Here is a 17,855-nt window from a genome sequence, read left to right on the forward strand (position 1 = left end):
TTTCTTTTGAGACTAAATTTAACTTCACCATTGGCTTTGTACGGGGCACCTGGCTCACGCTCGGGAAGCAGCCCGGTTCCTAAATGAATGCAGCCTGGAATCGAACCAAGGTCTGTAGTAGAGGTAGACCGATTAATCGCCATGGCTGAATTAATAAGGGCCTATTTATTTATTTTTCTTCAAATTTTCACAACAATGGGTAATCAGCATTTTTGGATGCCGATTACATTGCACCTCACGAGGAATTGCGTGGCAGGCTGACCACCTGTTACGGGAGTACAGAAAGGAGCCATGGTAAGTTGCTAGCTAGCATTAAACTTATCTTATAAAAAACAATCAATCTTAACAATCACTAGTTAACTACACATGGTTGATATTACTAGGTTAACTAGCTTGTCCTGCGTTGCATATAATCAATGTGGTGCCTGTTAATTTATCATCGAATCACAGCCTACTTCGCCAAACTGGTCATGATTTAACAAAAGCACAATCGTTGCACGGATGTACCTAACCATAAATATTAATGCATTTCTGCAAATTAACACACAGAAGTAGATTTTTTAAAACCTGCCTATTTAGTTGAAATAAATTAATGGTAGCAGGCAATATTAACTAGGGAAATTGTGTCACTTCTCTTGCGTTCATTGCACGCAGAGTCGGGGTATATGCAGTTTGGGCCGCCTGGCTTGCTGCGAGCTAATTTGCCAGAATTTGACATAATTATGACATAACATTGAAGGTTGTGCAATGTAACAGCAATATTTAGACTTAGGGTTGACACCCGTTAGATAAAATAGAGAACGGTTCCGTATTTCACTGAAAGAATAAACGTTCTGTTTTTGAAATGATAGTTTCCGGATTTGACCATATTAATGACCAAAGGCTCATATTTCTGTGATTTATTATAGTATAATTAAGTCTATTTGATAGAGCAGTCTGAGCGGTGGTAGGCAGCAGCAGGCTCGTAAGCATTCATTCAAACTTTACTGTGTTTGCCCGCAGCTCTTCGCAATGCTTTAGGCACAGTGCTGTTTATGACTTCAAGCCTATCAACTCCCGATATTAGGCTGGCAATACTGAAGTGCCTATTAGAACATCCAATAGTCAAAGGTATATGAAATACAAGTGGTATAGACAATAGAGGTCGACCAATTATGATTTTTCAACGCCGATACCAATTATTGGAGGACCAAAAAAGCCGATTAATCGGCTGATTTTTATTTTATTTATTTGTAATAATGACAATTACAACAATACTGAATGAACACTTATTTTAACTTGATATAATACATCAATAAAATCAATTTAGCCTCAAGTAAATAATGAAACATGTTCAATTTGGTTTAAATAATGCAAAAACAAAGTGTTGGAGAAGAAAGTAAAAGTGCAATATGTGCCATGTAAGAAAGCTAACGTTTCAGTTCCTTGCTCAGAACATGAGAACATATGAAAGCTGGTGGTTCCTTTTTTAACATGAGTCTTCAATATTCCCAGGTAAGAAGTTTTAGGTTGTAGTTATTATCGGACTATTTCCATCTATACCATTTGTATTTCATTAACCTTTGACTATTGGATGTTCTTATAGGCACTATAGTATTGCCAGTGTAACAGTATAGCTTCCGTCCCTCTAGTTAGCGCGCGCTAACTTGCTAGCCATTTCACTTCGGTTACACCAGCCTCATCTCGGGAGTTACATTTACATTTAAGTCATTTAGCAGACGCTCTTATCCAGAGCGACTTACAAATTGGTGCATTCACCTTATGACATCCAGTGGAACAGCCACTTTACAATAGTGCATCTAAATATTTTAAGGGGGGTGAGAAGGATTACTTTATCCTATCCTAGGTATTCCTTAAAGAGGTGGGGTTTCAGGTGTCTCCGGAAGGTGGTGATTGACTCCGCTGTCCTGGCGTCGTGAGGGAGTTTGTTCCACCATTGGGGAGCCAGAGCAGCGAACAGTTTTGACTGGGCTGAGCGGGAACTGTACTTCCTCAGTGGTAGGGAGGCGAGCAGGCCAGAGGTGGATGAACGCAGTGCCCTTATTTGGGTGTAGGGCCTGATCAGAGCCTGGAGGTACTGAGGTGCCGTTCCCCTCACAGCTCCGTAGGCAAGCACCATGGTCTTGTAGCGGATGCGAGCTTCAACTGGAAGCCAGTGGAGAGAGCGGAGGAGCGGGGTGACGTGAGAGAACTTGGGAAGGTTGAACACTAGACGGGCTGCGGCGTTCTGGATGAGTTGTAGGGGTTTAATGGCACAGGCAGGGAGCCCAGCCAACAGCGAGTTGCAGTAATCCAGACGGGAGATGACAAGTGCCTGGATTAGGACCTGCGCCGCTTCCTGTGTGGGGCAGGGTCGTACTCTGCGGATGTTGTAGAGCATGAACCTACAGGAACGGGCCACCGCCTTGATGTTAGTTGAGAACGACAGGGTGTTGTCCAGGATCACGCCAAGGTTCTTAGCGCTCTGGGAGGAGGACACAATGGAGTTGTCAACCGTGATGGCGAGATCATGGAACGGGCAGTCCTTCCCGGGAGGAAGAGCAGCTCCGTCTTGCCGAAGTTCAGCTTGAGGTGGTGATCCGTCATCCACACTGATATGTCTGCCAGACATGCAGAGATGCGATTCGCCACCTGGTCATCAGAAGGGGGAAAGGAGAAGATTAATTGTGTGTCGTCTGCATAGCAATGATAGGAGAGACCATGTGAGGTTATGACAGAGCCAAGTGACTTGGTGTATAGCGAGAATAGGAGAGGCCCTAGAACAGAGCCCTGGGGGACACCAGTGGTGAGAGCGCGTGGTGAGGAGACAGATTCTCGCCACGCCACCTGGTAGGAGCGACCTGTCAGGTAGGACGCAATCCAAGCGTGGGCCGCGCCGGAGATGCCCAACTCGGAGAGTGTGGAGAGGAGGATCTGATGGTTCACAGTATCGAAGGCAGCCGATAGGTCTAGAAGGATGAGAGCAGAGGAGAGAGAGTTAGCTTTAGCGGTGCGGAGCGCCTCCGTGATACAGAGAAGAGCAGTCTCAGTTGAATGACTAGTCTTGAAACCTGACTGATTTGGATCAAGAAGGTCATTCTGAGAGAGATAGCGGGAGAGCTGACCAAGGACGGCACGTTCAAGAGTTTTGGAGAGAAAAGAAAGGGATACTGGTCTGTAGTTGTTAACATCGGAGGGATCGAGTGTAGGTTTTTTCAGAAGGGGTGCAACTCTCGCTCTCTTGAAGACGGAAGGGACGTAGCCAGCGGTCAGGGATAAGTTGATGAGCGAGGTGAGGTAAGGGAGAAGGTCTCCGGAAATGGTCTGGAGAAGAGAGGAGGGGATAGGGTCGAGCGGGCAGGTTGTTGGGCGGCCGGCCGTCACAAGACGCAAGATTTCATCTGGAGAGAGAGGGGAGAAAGAGGTCAGAGCACAGGGTAGGGCAGTGTGAGCAGAACCAGCGGTGTCGTTTGACTTAGCAAACGAGGATCGGATGTCGTCGACCTTCTTTTCAAAATGGTTGACGAAGTAATCTGCAGAGAGGGAGGAGGGGGGGGGGGAGGATTCAGGAGGGAGGAGAAGGTGGCAAAGAGCTTCCTAGGGTTAGAGGCAGATGCTTGGAATTTAGAGTGGTAGAAAGTGGCTTTAGCAGCAGAGACAGAGGAGGAAAATGTAGAGAGGAGGGAGCGAAAGGATGCCAGGTCCGCAGGGAGGCGAGTTTTCCTCCATTTCCGCTCGGCTGCCCGGAGTCCTGTTCTGTGAGCTTGCAATGAGTCGTCAAGCCACGGAGCGGGAGGGGAGGACCGAGCCGGCCTGGAAGATAGGGGACATAGAGAGTCAAAGGATGCAGAAAGGGAGGAGAGGAGGGTTGAGGAGGCAGAATCAGGAGATAGGTTGGAGAAGGTTTGAGCAGAGGGAAGAGATGATAGGATGAAAGAGGAGAGAGTAGCGGGGGAGAGAGAGCGAAGGTTGGGACGGCGCGATACCATCTGAGTAGGGGCAGTGTGGGAAGTGTTGGATGAGAGCGAGAGGGAAAAGGATACAAGGTAGTGGTCGGAGACTTGGAGGGGAGTTGCAATGAGGTTAGTGGAAGAACAGCATCTAGTAAAGATGAGGTCGAGCGTATTGCCTGCCTTGTGAGTAGGGGGGGAAGGTGAGAGGGTGAGGTCAAAAGAGGAGAGGAGTGGAAAGGAGGCAGAGAGGAATGAGTCAAAGGTAGACGTGGGGAGGTTAAAGTCGCCCAGAACTGTGAGAGGTGAGCCGTCCTCAGGAAAGGAGCTTATCAATGCATCAAGCTCATTGATGAACTCTCCGAGGGGACCTGGAGGGCGATAAATGATAAGGATGTTAAGCTTGAAAGGGCTGGTAACTGTGACAGCATGAAATTCAAAGGAGGCGATAGACAGATGGGTAAGGAGAAAGAGAGAATGACCACTTGGGAGAGATAAGGATCCCGATGCCACCACCCCGCTGACCAGAAGCTCTCGGGGTGTGCGAGAACACGTGGGCGGACGAAGAGAGAGCAGTAGGAGTAGCAGTGTTATCTGTGGTGATCCATGTTTCTGTCAGTGCCAAGAAGTCGAGGGACTGGAGTGAGGCATAGGCTGAGATTAACTCTGCCTTGTTGGCCGCAGATCGGCAGTTCCAGAGGCTACCGGAGACCTGGAACTCCACGTGGGTCGTGCGCGCTGGGACCACCAGATTAGGGTGGCAGCGGCCACGCGGTGTGGAGCGTTTGTATGGTCTGTGCAGAGAGGAGAGAACAGGGATAGACAGACACATAGTTGACAGGCTACAGAAGAGGCTACGCTAATGCAAGGAGATTGGAATGACAAGTGGACTACACGTCTCGAATGTTCAGAAAGTTAAGCTTACGTAGCAAGAATCTTATTGACTAAAATGATTAAAATGATACAGTACTGCTGAAGTAGGCTAGCTGGCAGTGGCTGCGTTGTTGACTTTGTAGGCTAGCTGGCAGTGGCTGCGTTGTTGACACTACACGAATCAAGTCGTTCCGTTGAGTGTAATAGTTTCTACAGTGCTGCTATTTGGGGGCTAGCTGGCTAGCTAGCAGTGTTGATTACGTTACGTTGCGTTAAAAGAACGACAATAGCTGGCTAGCTAACCTAGAAAATCGCTCTAGACTACACAATTATCTTTGATACACAGACGGCTATGTAGCTAGCTATGTAGCTAGCTACGATCAAACAAATCAAACCGTTGTGCTGTAAAGAAATTAAATGAAAAATGTGATACTACCTGTGGAGCGAAGCGGAATGCGATCGGGTTGTTGAGTGCGGAAGTTCTATTCAGTAGACGTTGGCTAGCTGTTGGCTAGCTGTTGGCTAGCTAGCAGAGTCTCCTACGTTAAGGACGACAAATAGCTGGCTAGCTAACCTCGGTAAATTAAGATAATCACTCTAAGACTACATGCTCTAAACTACACAATTATCTTGGATACGAAGACAGCAAAGACAACTATGTAGCTAGCTAACACTACACTAATCAAGTCGTTCAGTTGAGTGTAATAGTTTCTACAGTGCTGCTATTCGGTAGACGGTGGACGTTTGCTAGCTGGCTAGCTGCTGGGCAGATAGCAGTGTAGACTACGTTAGGACGACGAAATACGAAGTTGCAATAGAAGTGCTGACTGTTTCACTTTGTTGTCCTCTTTCTTTTCCTTTTTCTTCTGTCCTTTTGTCCTTATTTTGTCTTCCTTTCTTCTGTTAACTAGATATTTTTTGTTGTTATTCTTTATAAGCTAGCTAGCTTCTTCCAGGAGAGTCCCTAGCAACTGCTTAGCAACAAGTAAACAATTCTGCTAGCAATTCAGCTAGCTAAGATAACTGTACAATTTTATGAAAAATAGTTAATTTTTCAAAAGCCTGTCTTTTTTGGTTTGTTCCTGGTTTTGTCTTCTATTGAGTTGATAGGCTTGAAGTCATAAACAGCGCAATGCTTGACGCACAACGAAGAGCTGCTGGCAAAATGCACAAAAGGGCTGTTTGAATGATTGTTTACGCGCCTGCTTCTGCCTACCACCACTCAATCAGATACTTAGATACTTGTATGCTTGTATGCTCAGTCAGATTATATGTAACGCAGGACACGCTAGATAATATCTAGTAATATCAACCATGTGTAGTTAACTAGGGATTATAATTGATTGTTTTTTATAAGGTACGTTTAATGCTAGCTAGCAACTTAGCTTGGCTTACTGCATTCGCGTAACAGGCAGTCTCCTTGGAGTGCAATGAGAGACAGGCAGGTCGTTATTGCGTTGGACTAGTTAACTGTAAGGTTGCAAGATTGGATCCCCCGAGCTGACAAGGTGAGAATCTGTCGTTCTGCCCCTGAACAAGGCAGTTAACCCACCGTTCCTAGGCCGTAATTGAACATAAGAATGTGTTCTTAACTGACTTGCCTAGTAAAATAAAGGTATTTTTAAAAAGTCAGCAAATCGGCACCCAAAAAAACTGATTTCCGATGATTATGAAACTTGAAATCTGCCCTAATTAATCGGCCATTCAGATGAATCGGTCGACCTCTAGTATAGAGCAAAATAGTCCTATAATAACTACAACTTAAAACTTCTTACCTGGGAATATTGAAGACTCGTGTTGAAAGGAACCACCAGCTTTCATATGTTCTCGTGTTCCGAGCAAGGAACTTAAACGTTAGCTTTTTTACATGGCACATAATTCACTATTACGTTCTTCTCCAACACTTTGTTTTTGCATTATTTAAACCAAGTTGAACATGTTTTATTATTTATTTTGCACTATTGTAAAGTGACTGTTCCACTGGATGTCATAAGGTGAATGCACCAATTTGTAAGTCGCTCTGGATAAGAGCGTCTGCTAAATGACTTAAATGTAAATGTAATGTAATGACTAAATAGATTTTATTGATGCGTTATATTAAGTTAAAATAAGTGTTAATTATTCATTCAGTATTGTTGTAATTGTCGTTATTACAAACGAATATATAAAACTCGTCCGATGACCTCTAATTTTGATTGAACACTTTTTGGGTTACAACATGATTCCATCTGTTATTTCATAGTTTTGATGTCTTCACTATTATTCTACAATGTAGAAAATAGTAATAAATTAAGAAAAACCCTTGAATAAGTGGGTGTGTCCAAACTTTTGACTTGTACTGTATATAATATCTGTTCTTTATATGTGAAATAAAGACCGATACAAATATTTCTGTGAAAGGCTAATATCAGCCGACAATATCGGTCAACCTGTTTATCGGTCGGGCTCTAAACCCCACCATGTAAACCGATAGTGCTCAGGCTTTCATGTGGTTTTCTATACTAGGTGCCAGTCTGCTTCTGTCTCACCGAGGCAACAATGTACCATAGTTGTGTTGTATAATACATTTCAAACAGTGTGGTTGGTACCCAGGCTAGTGCAGTGGTTCACATGATCACTACCCACATAATACCTGACCCTGTTCTTCTGCACTGTGTGGAATCTAGTCTGTCTGGAAAGGCCTCATTGTATTGACAGTGTTTGCATATACAAAGTGTCTCTAATCAGTAGCTGTCAAACCTAATCTCCTGTTGTGTTTTCTCATCCACAGAGCAGAGAAAACAGAAGTCCTCAGCGATGACCTTCTACAGGTAAATAAATCATTACCTAGGCTACATTTTTGCATTTACACTACCAACTCTCCCATTACGTGCTGTACAGTAAGTCAATGGAACTGCGGACTCAGCATATGTGAATACAAGAGGCTCTTAGCTGAGTTACAGATGTCATTCTTCCTCATGTTGGTGACAAAATGTAACACTCTGCCAGGAAATTTGACAATCTTTGGTACTAGTAGTGCAAAGTAAAGACAATGTGTGTGTATATTATATTCATTTAATTTCAGTTCAATTTAGTTTGATGCTCTGGGTCTCCTCCGGTGCTGTGTGTAGTCTGGTTCCCATGGAAATTCCCATTGAGTCTAGAGACAGCAGGTGGAGTCCTTCAGAATTCCTGTTGCTCAGTGAAGACATTCCATACACTCAACACTTTTATTTCTGTCATTCCGGAATGTTATTGTTCTTTTGGTTTTCTCCACCCCATTTAAAGTCAGAGAGGGCGTGTACAGAAACAACCCTGTTGAAAAGACAGGCTCCTGCTGTTGTTTCAAGCCTTGTTCTCTTTCAGTCACGTTAGATAAATAGCATGCGTTTGACTGGAGAGAAGTATACTGGAATGAAAACGTCATGGGACCCAAACACACAGCATTTGAGTGACAACTAGCATGACAGTGTCCTATTTAGAAGCAGTATGAGGCGTTGTCATGGAAGGAGTAAGTGTCTGTCCAACAGCAGTTATGAATAGCTACTACTGAGGTGGGGACACTTTATCGTATCTGACAGTTGACTCTCTTTTCCCTCCAAGGCGTTTTGTGTGCGACCTTCCTCTAACAACCTTCCATGGCCCACTGTGACTCAGACTCCTTTGTATTCCACATGTCACGTCTCTCACGCTACCATGTTAGTCTGAGAACACACGGTTGGATCTTTCTCGTGTCCCTAGAAGCACTGGAGTGTCTGGTGCTTGATCACCACTGATCGGGTTTCTGCTTCAGCCAACTCCTCTCTGCGGTGTTTGTCATTCCATACGTGCATGCTCTGGGTTAGTGGGTTTGGCATCCATGCTGGCTCTGGTTTTGCCTGCTGTAAATGTATGGCATGCTTGAGATGACATGAGTAGGCTAAAGAGTGGTCAACAGCCCAAACAGATGAGACCTCTAGTAGAGCTGGATGTGTAGAATTGCAGGATATGCACTTTAAAACTGTAAACTTTGCTCTGCATCCCATGACATAATGTATAGAACTGCAGGAAAAAGCTTTAAACCTTCAAAATGTTCTCTCCACAAATGAGGGGTGTGAACAGTTGGTCATGAACTGTGCTTGTGCCCATAGAAATAGACTGGGGGGAGGGATGTTCCCCAATGCTGGGGGAGGGGTGTTTCCCAATGCCGAGAGTGGAGCCGACGTGATAAAGTTTGGGAACCCCTGGTTTAGGCTACTGCTGTTTTTGTTTGGACACAGACAAGCTCTCACACCCTTCTTTGGCTAAGTGTGTTGTGTGCTTGTCTGGACGTGTTCTCATCAGTCCTGGCACACACACTCCTCAGTCACATTACAGTGGCGATTCCCAGCTCAGTGGATGCGTCATAGACCTAACTAGGCTCTGAGCTGATCACAGTTAGTACAACAACTTCTGTCTGGCTCTTTCACATCCTTCTGGTTTGTTTGTTTGTTTGTTTAGTCAGTGTTTCCGCTGCAGTCATTTTTAGCTGTGGCGCTACGCCACGGCATAAAAATATGGAACATGTAAAAATAGGTGCACTTTAATGATGCTAGGACAGTCCACATTTACTTTACCTCTGCAAGCTGAGTAATGAATATAAAAGTCAGACAACCCATAGTAGAAAAGTTGATCTATTTACCTAGTCTGCTTGTTGTTGTGCCTTCAAAAGGTATTCATACCCCTTGACTTATTACACATTTTGTTACAGCCTGAATTCAAAATTGATTCAATAGATGTTTATTTTGTCACCCATTTACACACAGTAATGACAGTGAAAACATATTTTTGCAAATGTATTGAAAATGACATGCAGAAATCTAATTTACAGAAGTATTCACACCTCTTTGCTATGACACTCCAAATTGAGCTCAGGTGCATCCAATTTCCTTTAATCATCCTTGAGACATCAGTACAACTTGATTGGAGTCCACTTGTGGCCAATTCAATTGTTTGGACATGATTTAGAAGGAAGCACACCTGTCTATATAAGGTCCCACAGTTGACAGTGCATGTCAGAGCAGAAACTATAGCGTGAAGTCCAAGGAACTGTCTGTAGATCTCAGAGATGGAATGTTTAGAAGGCATACAACAGCTGTGCAGGTGCCTTGTTTGCGCAGAGGGAGGGAGCTCCAGTCTCATTTTGTTCATGGTGCCATCCAGACTTGTTTTCTTTGCAAGAAACTTGTTTGCCGGTGACAGTGAAGTGAAGAAATGTCTCCCCTTGCCAACCCAAGGTTCTACAAGCCGCATCACCACATTGTCCGACACTAGCTCACCTGCTGCCCGATGTGGCATGTATAATTACGCACGCTCTCACTTGTGTTGTTGGGGCAGTAACCGAAAGATTGCTGGATTGAATCCTGAGCTGACAAGGTAAAAATCTGTCGTTCTGCCCCTGAGCAAGACAGTTAACCCACTGTTCCCCAGGCGCCGAAGATGTGGATGTCAATTATGACAGTCCCCCACACCTCTCTGATTCCGAGGGGTTGGGTTAAATGCAGAAGACACATTTCAGTTGAATCCATTCAGTTGTACAACTGACTAGGTATCCCCCTTTCCCCTATCCTACTCCAAGTAGGCCAGAGTAGACTGATAAGTGGACTGAAATAAGGTACATACTAGAGGTCGACCGATTATGATTTTTCAATGCCGATACCTGTTATTGGATGTCCCAAAAAAAAGCCGATACCGATTGATCGGCCGGGTTTTATCTATTTTAAAATATTTAAAAATATATATATATTAGTTTGTAATAATGACATTTACAACAATACAGAATGAACAATGAACACTTATTTTAACTTAATATAATACATAAATAAAATAAATTTAGTCTCAAATAAATAATGAAGCATGTTCAATTTGGTTTTAATAATGCAAAAAAGTGCAATATGTGCCATGTAAAAAAGCTGATGTTTAAGTTCCTTGCTCAGAACATATGAAAGCTAGTGGTTCAATATTCCAAGTTAAGAAGTTTTAGGTTGTAGTTATTATAGGAATTATGACGCGGCGCCTATTTCTCTCTATACCACTTGTATTTTATATACCTTTGACAATTGGATGTTCTTATAGACACTATAGTATTGGCAGCCTAATCTCGGGAGTTGAGAGGCATGAAGTCATATACAGCGCTGTGCCTGAAGCATAGCTAAGAGCTGCTGGCAAATCCAGTAAAGTTTGAATGAATGCTTACGAGCCTGCTGCTGCCTACCACCACTCAGACAGACTGCTCTATCAAATATCTAATCATAGACTTTATTATATAATAAACACACATTAATATGGTCAAATCCGGAACTATCATTTTGAAAACAACGTTTATTCTTTCAGTGAAATACGGAACCATTCTGCATTTTATCGAACAGGTGGCAACTCTAGTTCTAAATATTGCTGTTACATTGCAAAACCTTCAATGTTATGTCATAATTATGTACAATTCTGGCAAATTAGTTGACAGTTTGCAACGAGCCAGGCGGCCCAAACTGTTACATACAGTGCCTTGCGAAAGTATTCGGCCCCCTTGAACTTTGCGACCTTTTGCCACATTTCAGGCTTCAAACATAAAGATATAAAACTGTATTTTTTTGTGAAGAATCAACAACAAGTGGGACACAATCATGAAGTGGAACAACATTTATTGGATATTTCAAACTTTTTTAACAAATCAAAAACTGAAAAGTTAGGTTTTGTTATTCACTGTGTATTTATTGCTCATGTCACTTTATATTTATTCATCTTTAATTCTGCGTTGTTGGAAACAGACCCGCAAGAAAGCATTTCACTGTTAGTGTACACCTGTTTATGAAGCATGTGACGCATAACATTTGATTAGTTTTTTTTGTTAAGAGACATGGGTAAGGGGTTCTTCTGGTCCACTTTCCCAGGGCCAGACCAGGCCTTAGCTTGTCTGTCTTCCATTTACCCACGGGCCCAGGGCTATTAATAGTCACCATAGTGAGGGTCAGACAGATTAGATTAATTTAAAGGGAGAGGAGAAAACACTGGCTGAGCTTAAATAGTTGATCAATACCCTCAGCATGGCGCTTAAGCACAGCACACAGAAGGTCAGCTGACTTGTTACAGTTGCCATGGACAACACTGATACTACTGTAGGATTATCCGAGTCACTGAGGGAGTTCTATTAACCTGAGCCGTGATGTACCGGTCTATGGCCCGTGACATGAACGGGCAAACGTGGTGAGGGAAGAGTGCCCTTCTTAAAACAGAACAGTAATCTGCACTGCGCAGTCATGTTGTCAACAAGGCAGCATTGTGCATTGTCCAGAAACATAAAACATACACTTCATGACCAAAGGTATGTGGACACCTGCTCTTCGAACATCTCATTCCAAACTCGGTGGCATTAATTTGGAGTTAGTCCCCCCCCTTGCTGCTATAACAGAGTCTACTCTCCTGGGAAGGCTTTCCACTAGATGTTGGGACTTGCTTTCATTCAGCCACAAGAGCATTAGTGAGGTCGGTCACTGATGTTGGGCAATTAGGCCTGGCTCGCAGTCAGCGTTTCAATTCATCACAAAGTGTTCGATGGGGTTGAGGTCAGGGTTCTGTGAGGCCAGTCAAGTTCTCGCTTTGTGCACGGGGGTATTGTCATGCTGAAACAGGAAAGGGCCTTCCCCAAACTGTTGCCACAAAGTTGGAAGCACAGAATTGTCTAGAATGTCATTGTATAATGTAGCGTTAAGAGTTCCCTTCACTGGAACTAAGGAGCCTAAACCATGAAACAGCCCCAGACCATTATTCCTTCTCCACCAAACTTTACAGATGGCACTATACATTGAGGCAGGTAGCATTCTCGTGGCATCCGCCAAACACGCATTCATCCGTCGGACTGCCAGATGGTGAAGAATGATTCATCACTCCAGAGAACGCATTTCCACTGCTCCAGAATCCAATGGTGGTGAGCTATACACCACTCCAGCCGACGCTTGGCATTGCGCATGGTGATCTTAGGCTTGTTCTGCGCCACGACAAACAGTTATTGTGCTGACGTTGCTTCCAGAGGCAGTTTGGACCTCGATAGTGAGTGTTGCAACAGATCAGACGATTGTTACGCACTACGCACTTCAGAACTTGGCGGTCCCTTTCTGTGAGCTTGTGTGACCTAACACTTTGCGGCGGAGCCGTTGTTGCTCCAAGACGTTTCCACTTCACAATAAAAGCATTTACAGTTGACTGGGGCAGCTCTAACAGGACAGAAATTTGACCAACTGACTTGTTGGAAAGGTGGCATCCTATGACGGTGCCACGTTGAAAGTCACTGAGCTCTTCAGCAAGGTCATTCTACTGCCAATGTTTGTCTATGGAGATTGCATGGCAGTATGCTCGATTTTATATACCTGTCAGCTGACCTAGCAGAATCCACTAATTGGAAGGGGTCTCCACATACTTTCGTGTATTTAATTGTCTAACTAGTTTTCATTTGGAAGGCAGATAAAGCATCAAAAGCAATCCCTTTTGCATGTGAAAACACAGAATCCCAATCCTATGCCACATGCTTAATCTCGGGGCTCCAGAGTGGCGCAGCGGTCTAAGCCACTGCATCTCAGTGCTAGAGGCGTCACTGCAGAGTAGAGGTCGACCGATAATGATTTTAACGCTGATACCGATTATTAGAGGACCAAAAAGAGCCGATACCGATCAATTGGTCAAATTTATGTGTGTGTGTGTGTGTGTGTGTGTGTGTGTGTGTGTGTGTGTGTGTGTGTGTGTGTGTGTGTGTGTGTGTGTGTGTGTGTGTGTGTGTGTGTGTGTGTGTGTGTGTGTGTGTGTGTGTGTGTGTGATGACAATTACAACAATTACAACAATACTGAATAAATACTCATTTTAACTTAATATAATACATAAAAATATATTTGGTCTCAAATAAATAATGAAACATGCTCAATTTGGTTTAAATAATGCAAAAATAGTGTTGGAGAAGTAAAAGTGCAATATGTGCCATGTAAAAAAGCTAACGTTTGAGTTCCTTGCTCAGAACATGAGAACATATGAAAGTTGGTGGTTCCTTTTAACATGAGACTTCAATATTCCAAGGATAAGAGGTTTTAGGTTGTAGTTAATATAGTATTTATAGGACTATTTCTCTCTATCGGTCGACGTCTATTCTCTATACCACTTGTATTTCATATACCTTTGACAATTGGATGTTCTAATAGGCACTTCAGTATTGCCAGCCTAATATCGGGAGTTGTGGTCCTTCTGTAGCTCAGTTGGTAGAGCATGGCGCTTGTAACGCCAGGGTAGTGGGTTCGATCCCCGGGACCACCCATACGTAGAATGTATGCACACATGACTGTAAGTCGCTTTGGATAAAAGCGTCTGCTAAATGGCATATATTATATTATTATAGGCTTGAAGTCATAAACAGCGCTGTGCCTCAAGCATTGCTAAGAGCTGCTGGCAAACACAGCTGCTGGCCTACCACCGCTCAGACTGCTCTATCAAATATCAAGTCATTGACTTAATTATAATATAATAATCACAGAAATATGAGCCTTTGGTCATTAATATGGTCAAATCTGGAAACTATCATTTCGAGAGAAAAAATGCTTATTCTTCCAGTGAAATACGGAACCTTATTTGTGTTCTACAATGTTGAAAATAGTAAAAAATAAAAACCCTTGAATGAGTAGGTGTGTCAAGTTTTGACTGGTACTGTGTACTTAATTGTTTGAAACCTGAACATTTTAATAGATACTATGAGGCATGTCCAATTTGTAAGTCGCTCTGGATAAGAGCGTCTGCTAAATGACTTAAATGTAATGTAAAATGTCTTACCTTTCTTCAAAGTAGCGTATTAGATCTCCTCTCTTCATACATTTCTAATGGATATTTTCGTCTCTGTCACATGAAACCACTTGCATGTGCAGTGCCCTTTTTAACAACTGTTTTCCCGCAAATTGCTTTATGGAACAAACATTCACGCTGGTCTTATTGCCTTGTGTGCATTGCTGCGCTTATAATGTGAAGAAATAATAGGTTATCAACATTTTAAGCTAAACGTTCTGATCTGTTGCATCAGACTCATTGCTTGTAAACTTTTTATGTAGCCTAGGCCTACTGGTTGTATGAATTTGGGATCTATCGTCCCCCAACTGTCCCAGAGTCTGGTTTGGAATAGGGTATTTCATTCTTGACAAGCAGATCTATAGAATAGCCTAAACCTTTCTACTATAGTAGATTGACATAGGCTTGTGATTGTGCTGTTCATTACTCATCTTGTTGGCTGAGGAAAAGTACATTTGGACAGTTATTGTAACATGTTCAAAGTGCACATGAGAATTAATCAACTTCCATGTTCTTTTAATATGAATTGCCATATTTGAACTATTATTTCTGTCATGAGCACCGTGGGTGGACGCCCTAATCAGGTTACTCGCCCAATGAGCACCGTGGGTGGACGCCCTAATCGGGTTACTCGCCCAATGAGCACCGTGGGTGGACGCCCTAATCAGGTTACTCGCCCAATGAGCACCGTGGGTGGACGCCCTAATCGGGTTACTCGCCCAATGAGCACCGTGGGTGGACGCCCTAATCGGGTTACTCGCCCAATGAGCACCGTGGGTGGACGCCCTAATCGGGTTACTCGCCCAATGAGCACCGTGGGTGGACGCCCTAATCGGGTTACTCGCCCAATGAGCACCGTGGGTGGACGCCTAATCGGGTTACTCGCCCAATGAGCACCGTGGGTGGACGCCTAATCGGGTTACTCGCCCAATGAGCACCGTGGGTGGACGCCCTAATCGGGTTACTCGCCCAATGAGCACCGTGGGTGGACGCCCTAATCGGGTTACTCGCCCAATGAGCACCGTGGGTGGACGCCCTAATCGGGTTACTCGCCCAATGCATATGGGTCCGGTACATTTCTAAAACGTCTGTAAAATTCAAATTTTGCCTGTCAAATGTCCAGCGCCACATTTTCCTAACGGAAACCCTGGGTGCAGCTCAATATTAAGGTGTTTCAATTGTTTTGTACACTCAGTGTGTGTAATTTTATTGTCAGAGTAAAGTATTTAACATTTGCCTAGGAACTCACTTGAATTCCACAGGACTTAAAAGGAATGAATTCAACAGCTAGGTCTGTCACTAACAAATACAGTCATGGTTGGTAACTCCACAATTCACTCGATAATGCAAGGCAGGATCCCACAGAAATATGTAAATGAGGCTTTACATCATGCGGTGTTAAAACACTAACACTACAGGTGTTAATTTCTTACACTGAGAAAGTGTGACAGCGTCAGCACTAAGCAGTGTTAAATTAACACAAACGTGTGGGTCGCTATACATTTACATTTACATTTAAGTCATTTAGCAGACGCTCTTATCCAGAGCGACTTACAAATTGGGCTATAGACACAGGAACAGTTTTAATTTTAACCCTCAGTGTTGATTCAACACCGGAACATTTGCTGTGTGTGGGAAGTCTTTGTCTCTGGGGGGGGGGTTGTCTCTCTGCGTGTAAGAATATGGTGGAAAAGGGAAACATAGTGGCACCCCTAGCTCCATGTAATCAAAACACACACACATTCCCAGGATCTCCCACTCCAGTAAGAGGAATCTCCCTTTCCTGTGCCAGGTACTAGCAGGGCCCAGTTTGAACACATGACTTTCCCCCTTAAGCCATGGGCTTTTGGAAGAGGCAGGAGACGCCCTCCTCACAGTTTCTGTCATAACAGCTGCTTTGGGAATGCTATAGGGGCCTCCTTGAGTCGGGAAAGACGTGTGAGAGAGAGAGGTGGAAAGAGTCTCTGCACACCGATCTCCTCTGTCCTCTTCCAGCCAGTGGAATTCCAGAGTTCTGTTTTAGAACACAATTGCCATGGTTTCTGTTTATCTGTTCTGACACTGTGTTGGTCTGTCCCCTGGCTGCTCCGTCTCTGCCCTGTTCCCAACGCATTGTTCTGTCCCCCCCCACACACCTTTTTTAAAAACCGACACACCCCATGTTCCATACTGCGCATGTTCTGTACCTAAGTTGGTACAACCGACACTAGTTTTGAACTGACAATAAATGGCATAACAATGCTCTAAAGAAGCGTTGGAAATAACATTGTTTCACCATTTACTGTGCAGTCGGAACGTATTCAGACCACTTGACTTTTTCCACATTTTGTTATGTTACAGCCTTATTCTAAAATTAATGAAATCATTTTTTCTCTCCACAATCTACATCCGATACCACTTTTTAAAAAGTATTCAGACACTTTACTCTGTATTTTGTGAAGCACCTTTGGCAGTGATTACATCCTAGAGTCTTCTTGGATATGACGCTACAAGCTTGGCACACCTGTATTTCTCCATTCTCTGCAGATCCTTTCAAGTTCTGTCAGGTTGGATGGGGCACGTCTCTGCACAACTATTTTCAGGTATTTCCAGGGATGTTTGATCGGGTTCAAGTCCGGGTTCTGGCTGGGACATTCAGAGACTTGTCCTGATGCCACTCCTGCGTTTTCTTGGCTGTGTGCTTGGGATTGTCCTGTTGTAAGGTGAACCTCTGCCCCAGTCTGAGGTCCTGAGTGCTCTGGATCAGGTCTTCATCAAGGATCTCTCTGTACTTTGCTCCGTTCATCTTTACCTTGATCCTGACTAGTCTCCCAGTCCCTGCCACTGAAAAACATCTCCACATTATGATGCTGCCACCTTTTACTGAGGAGTGGCATCCTTCTGGCCACTCTACCATAAAGGCCCGGTTGGTGGAATGCTGCAGAAAATGCTTGTCCTTCTGGAAGGTTCTCCCATCTCCACAGAGGAGCTCTGTCAGAATGACCATTGGGTTCTTGGTCACTTCCCTGACCAAGGCCCCTCCCCCGATTGTACAGTTTGGCTGGTGGCCAGCTCTAGGAAGAGTCTTGTTGGTTCCAAACTTCTTCCATTGAAGACTGATGGAGGCCACTGTGTTCTTGGACTTCCAATGCTGCAGAACATTTTTTGGTGCAGATCTGTCTCGGATCTGTCTCAGATCTGCAGCTCTACGGACAATTCCTTCGACTTCATGGCTTGGTTTTTGCTCTGACATGCACTTTCAACTG

General features: G+C 44.0%; 1 protein-coding gene across 1 annotated transcript in view; it reads left to right on the plus strand.

Moving 5' to 3' along the window:
- The window catches only part of arhgap17a (Rho GTPase activating protein 17a), a 49,478-nt gene that overhangs the window by 6,401 nt on the left and 25,222 nt on the right, over positions 1–17,855 (plus strand). Inside the window, 1 exon segment of the mRNA XM_046357096.1 lies at positions 7,573–7,612. Coding sequence (XP_046213052.1) covers positions 7,573–7,612 — 40 coding nt within the window.

Source organism: Oncorhynchus gorbuscha, linkage group LG07 (assembly GCF_021184085.1).
Source record: "Oncorhynchus gorbuscha isolate QuinsamMale2020 ecotype Even-year linkage group LG07, OgorEven_v1.0, whole genome shotgun sequence".
Lineage (NCBI taxonomy): Eukaryota > Metazoa > Chordata > Actinopteri > Salmoniformes > Salmonidae > Oncorhynchus > Oncorhynchus gorbuscha.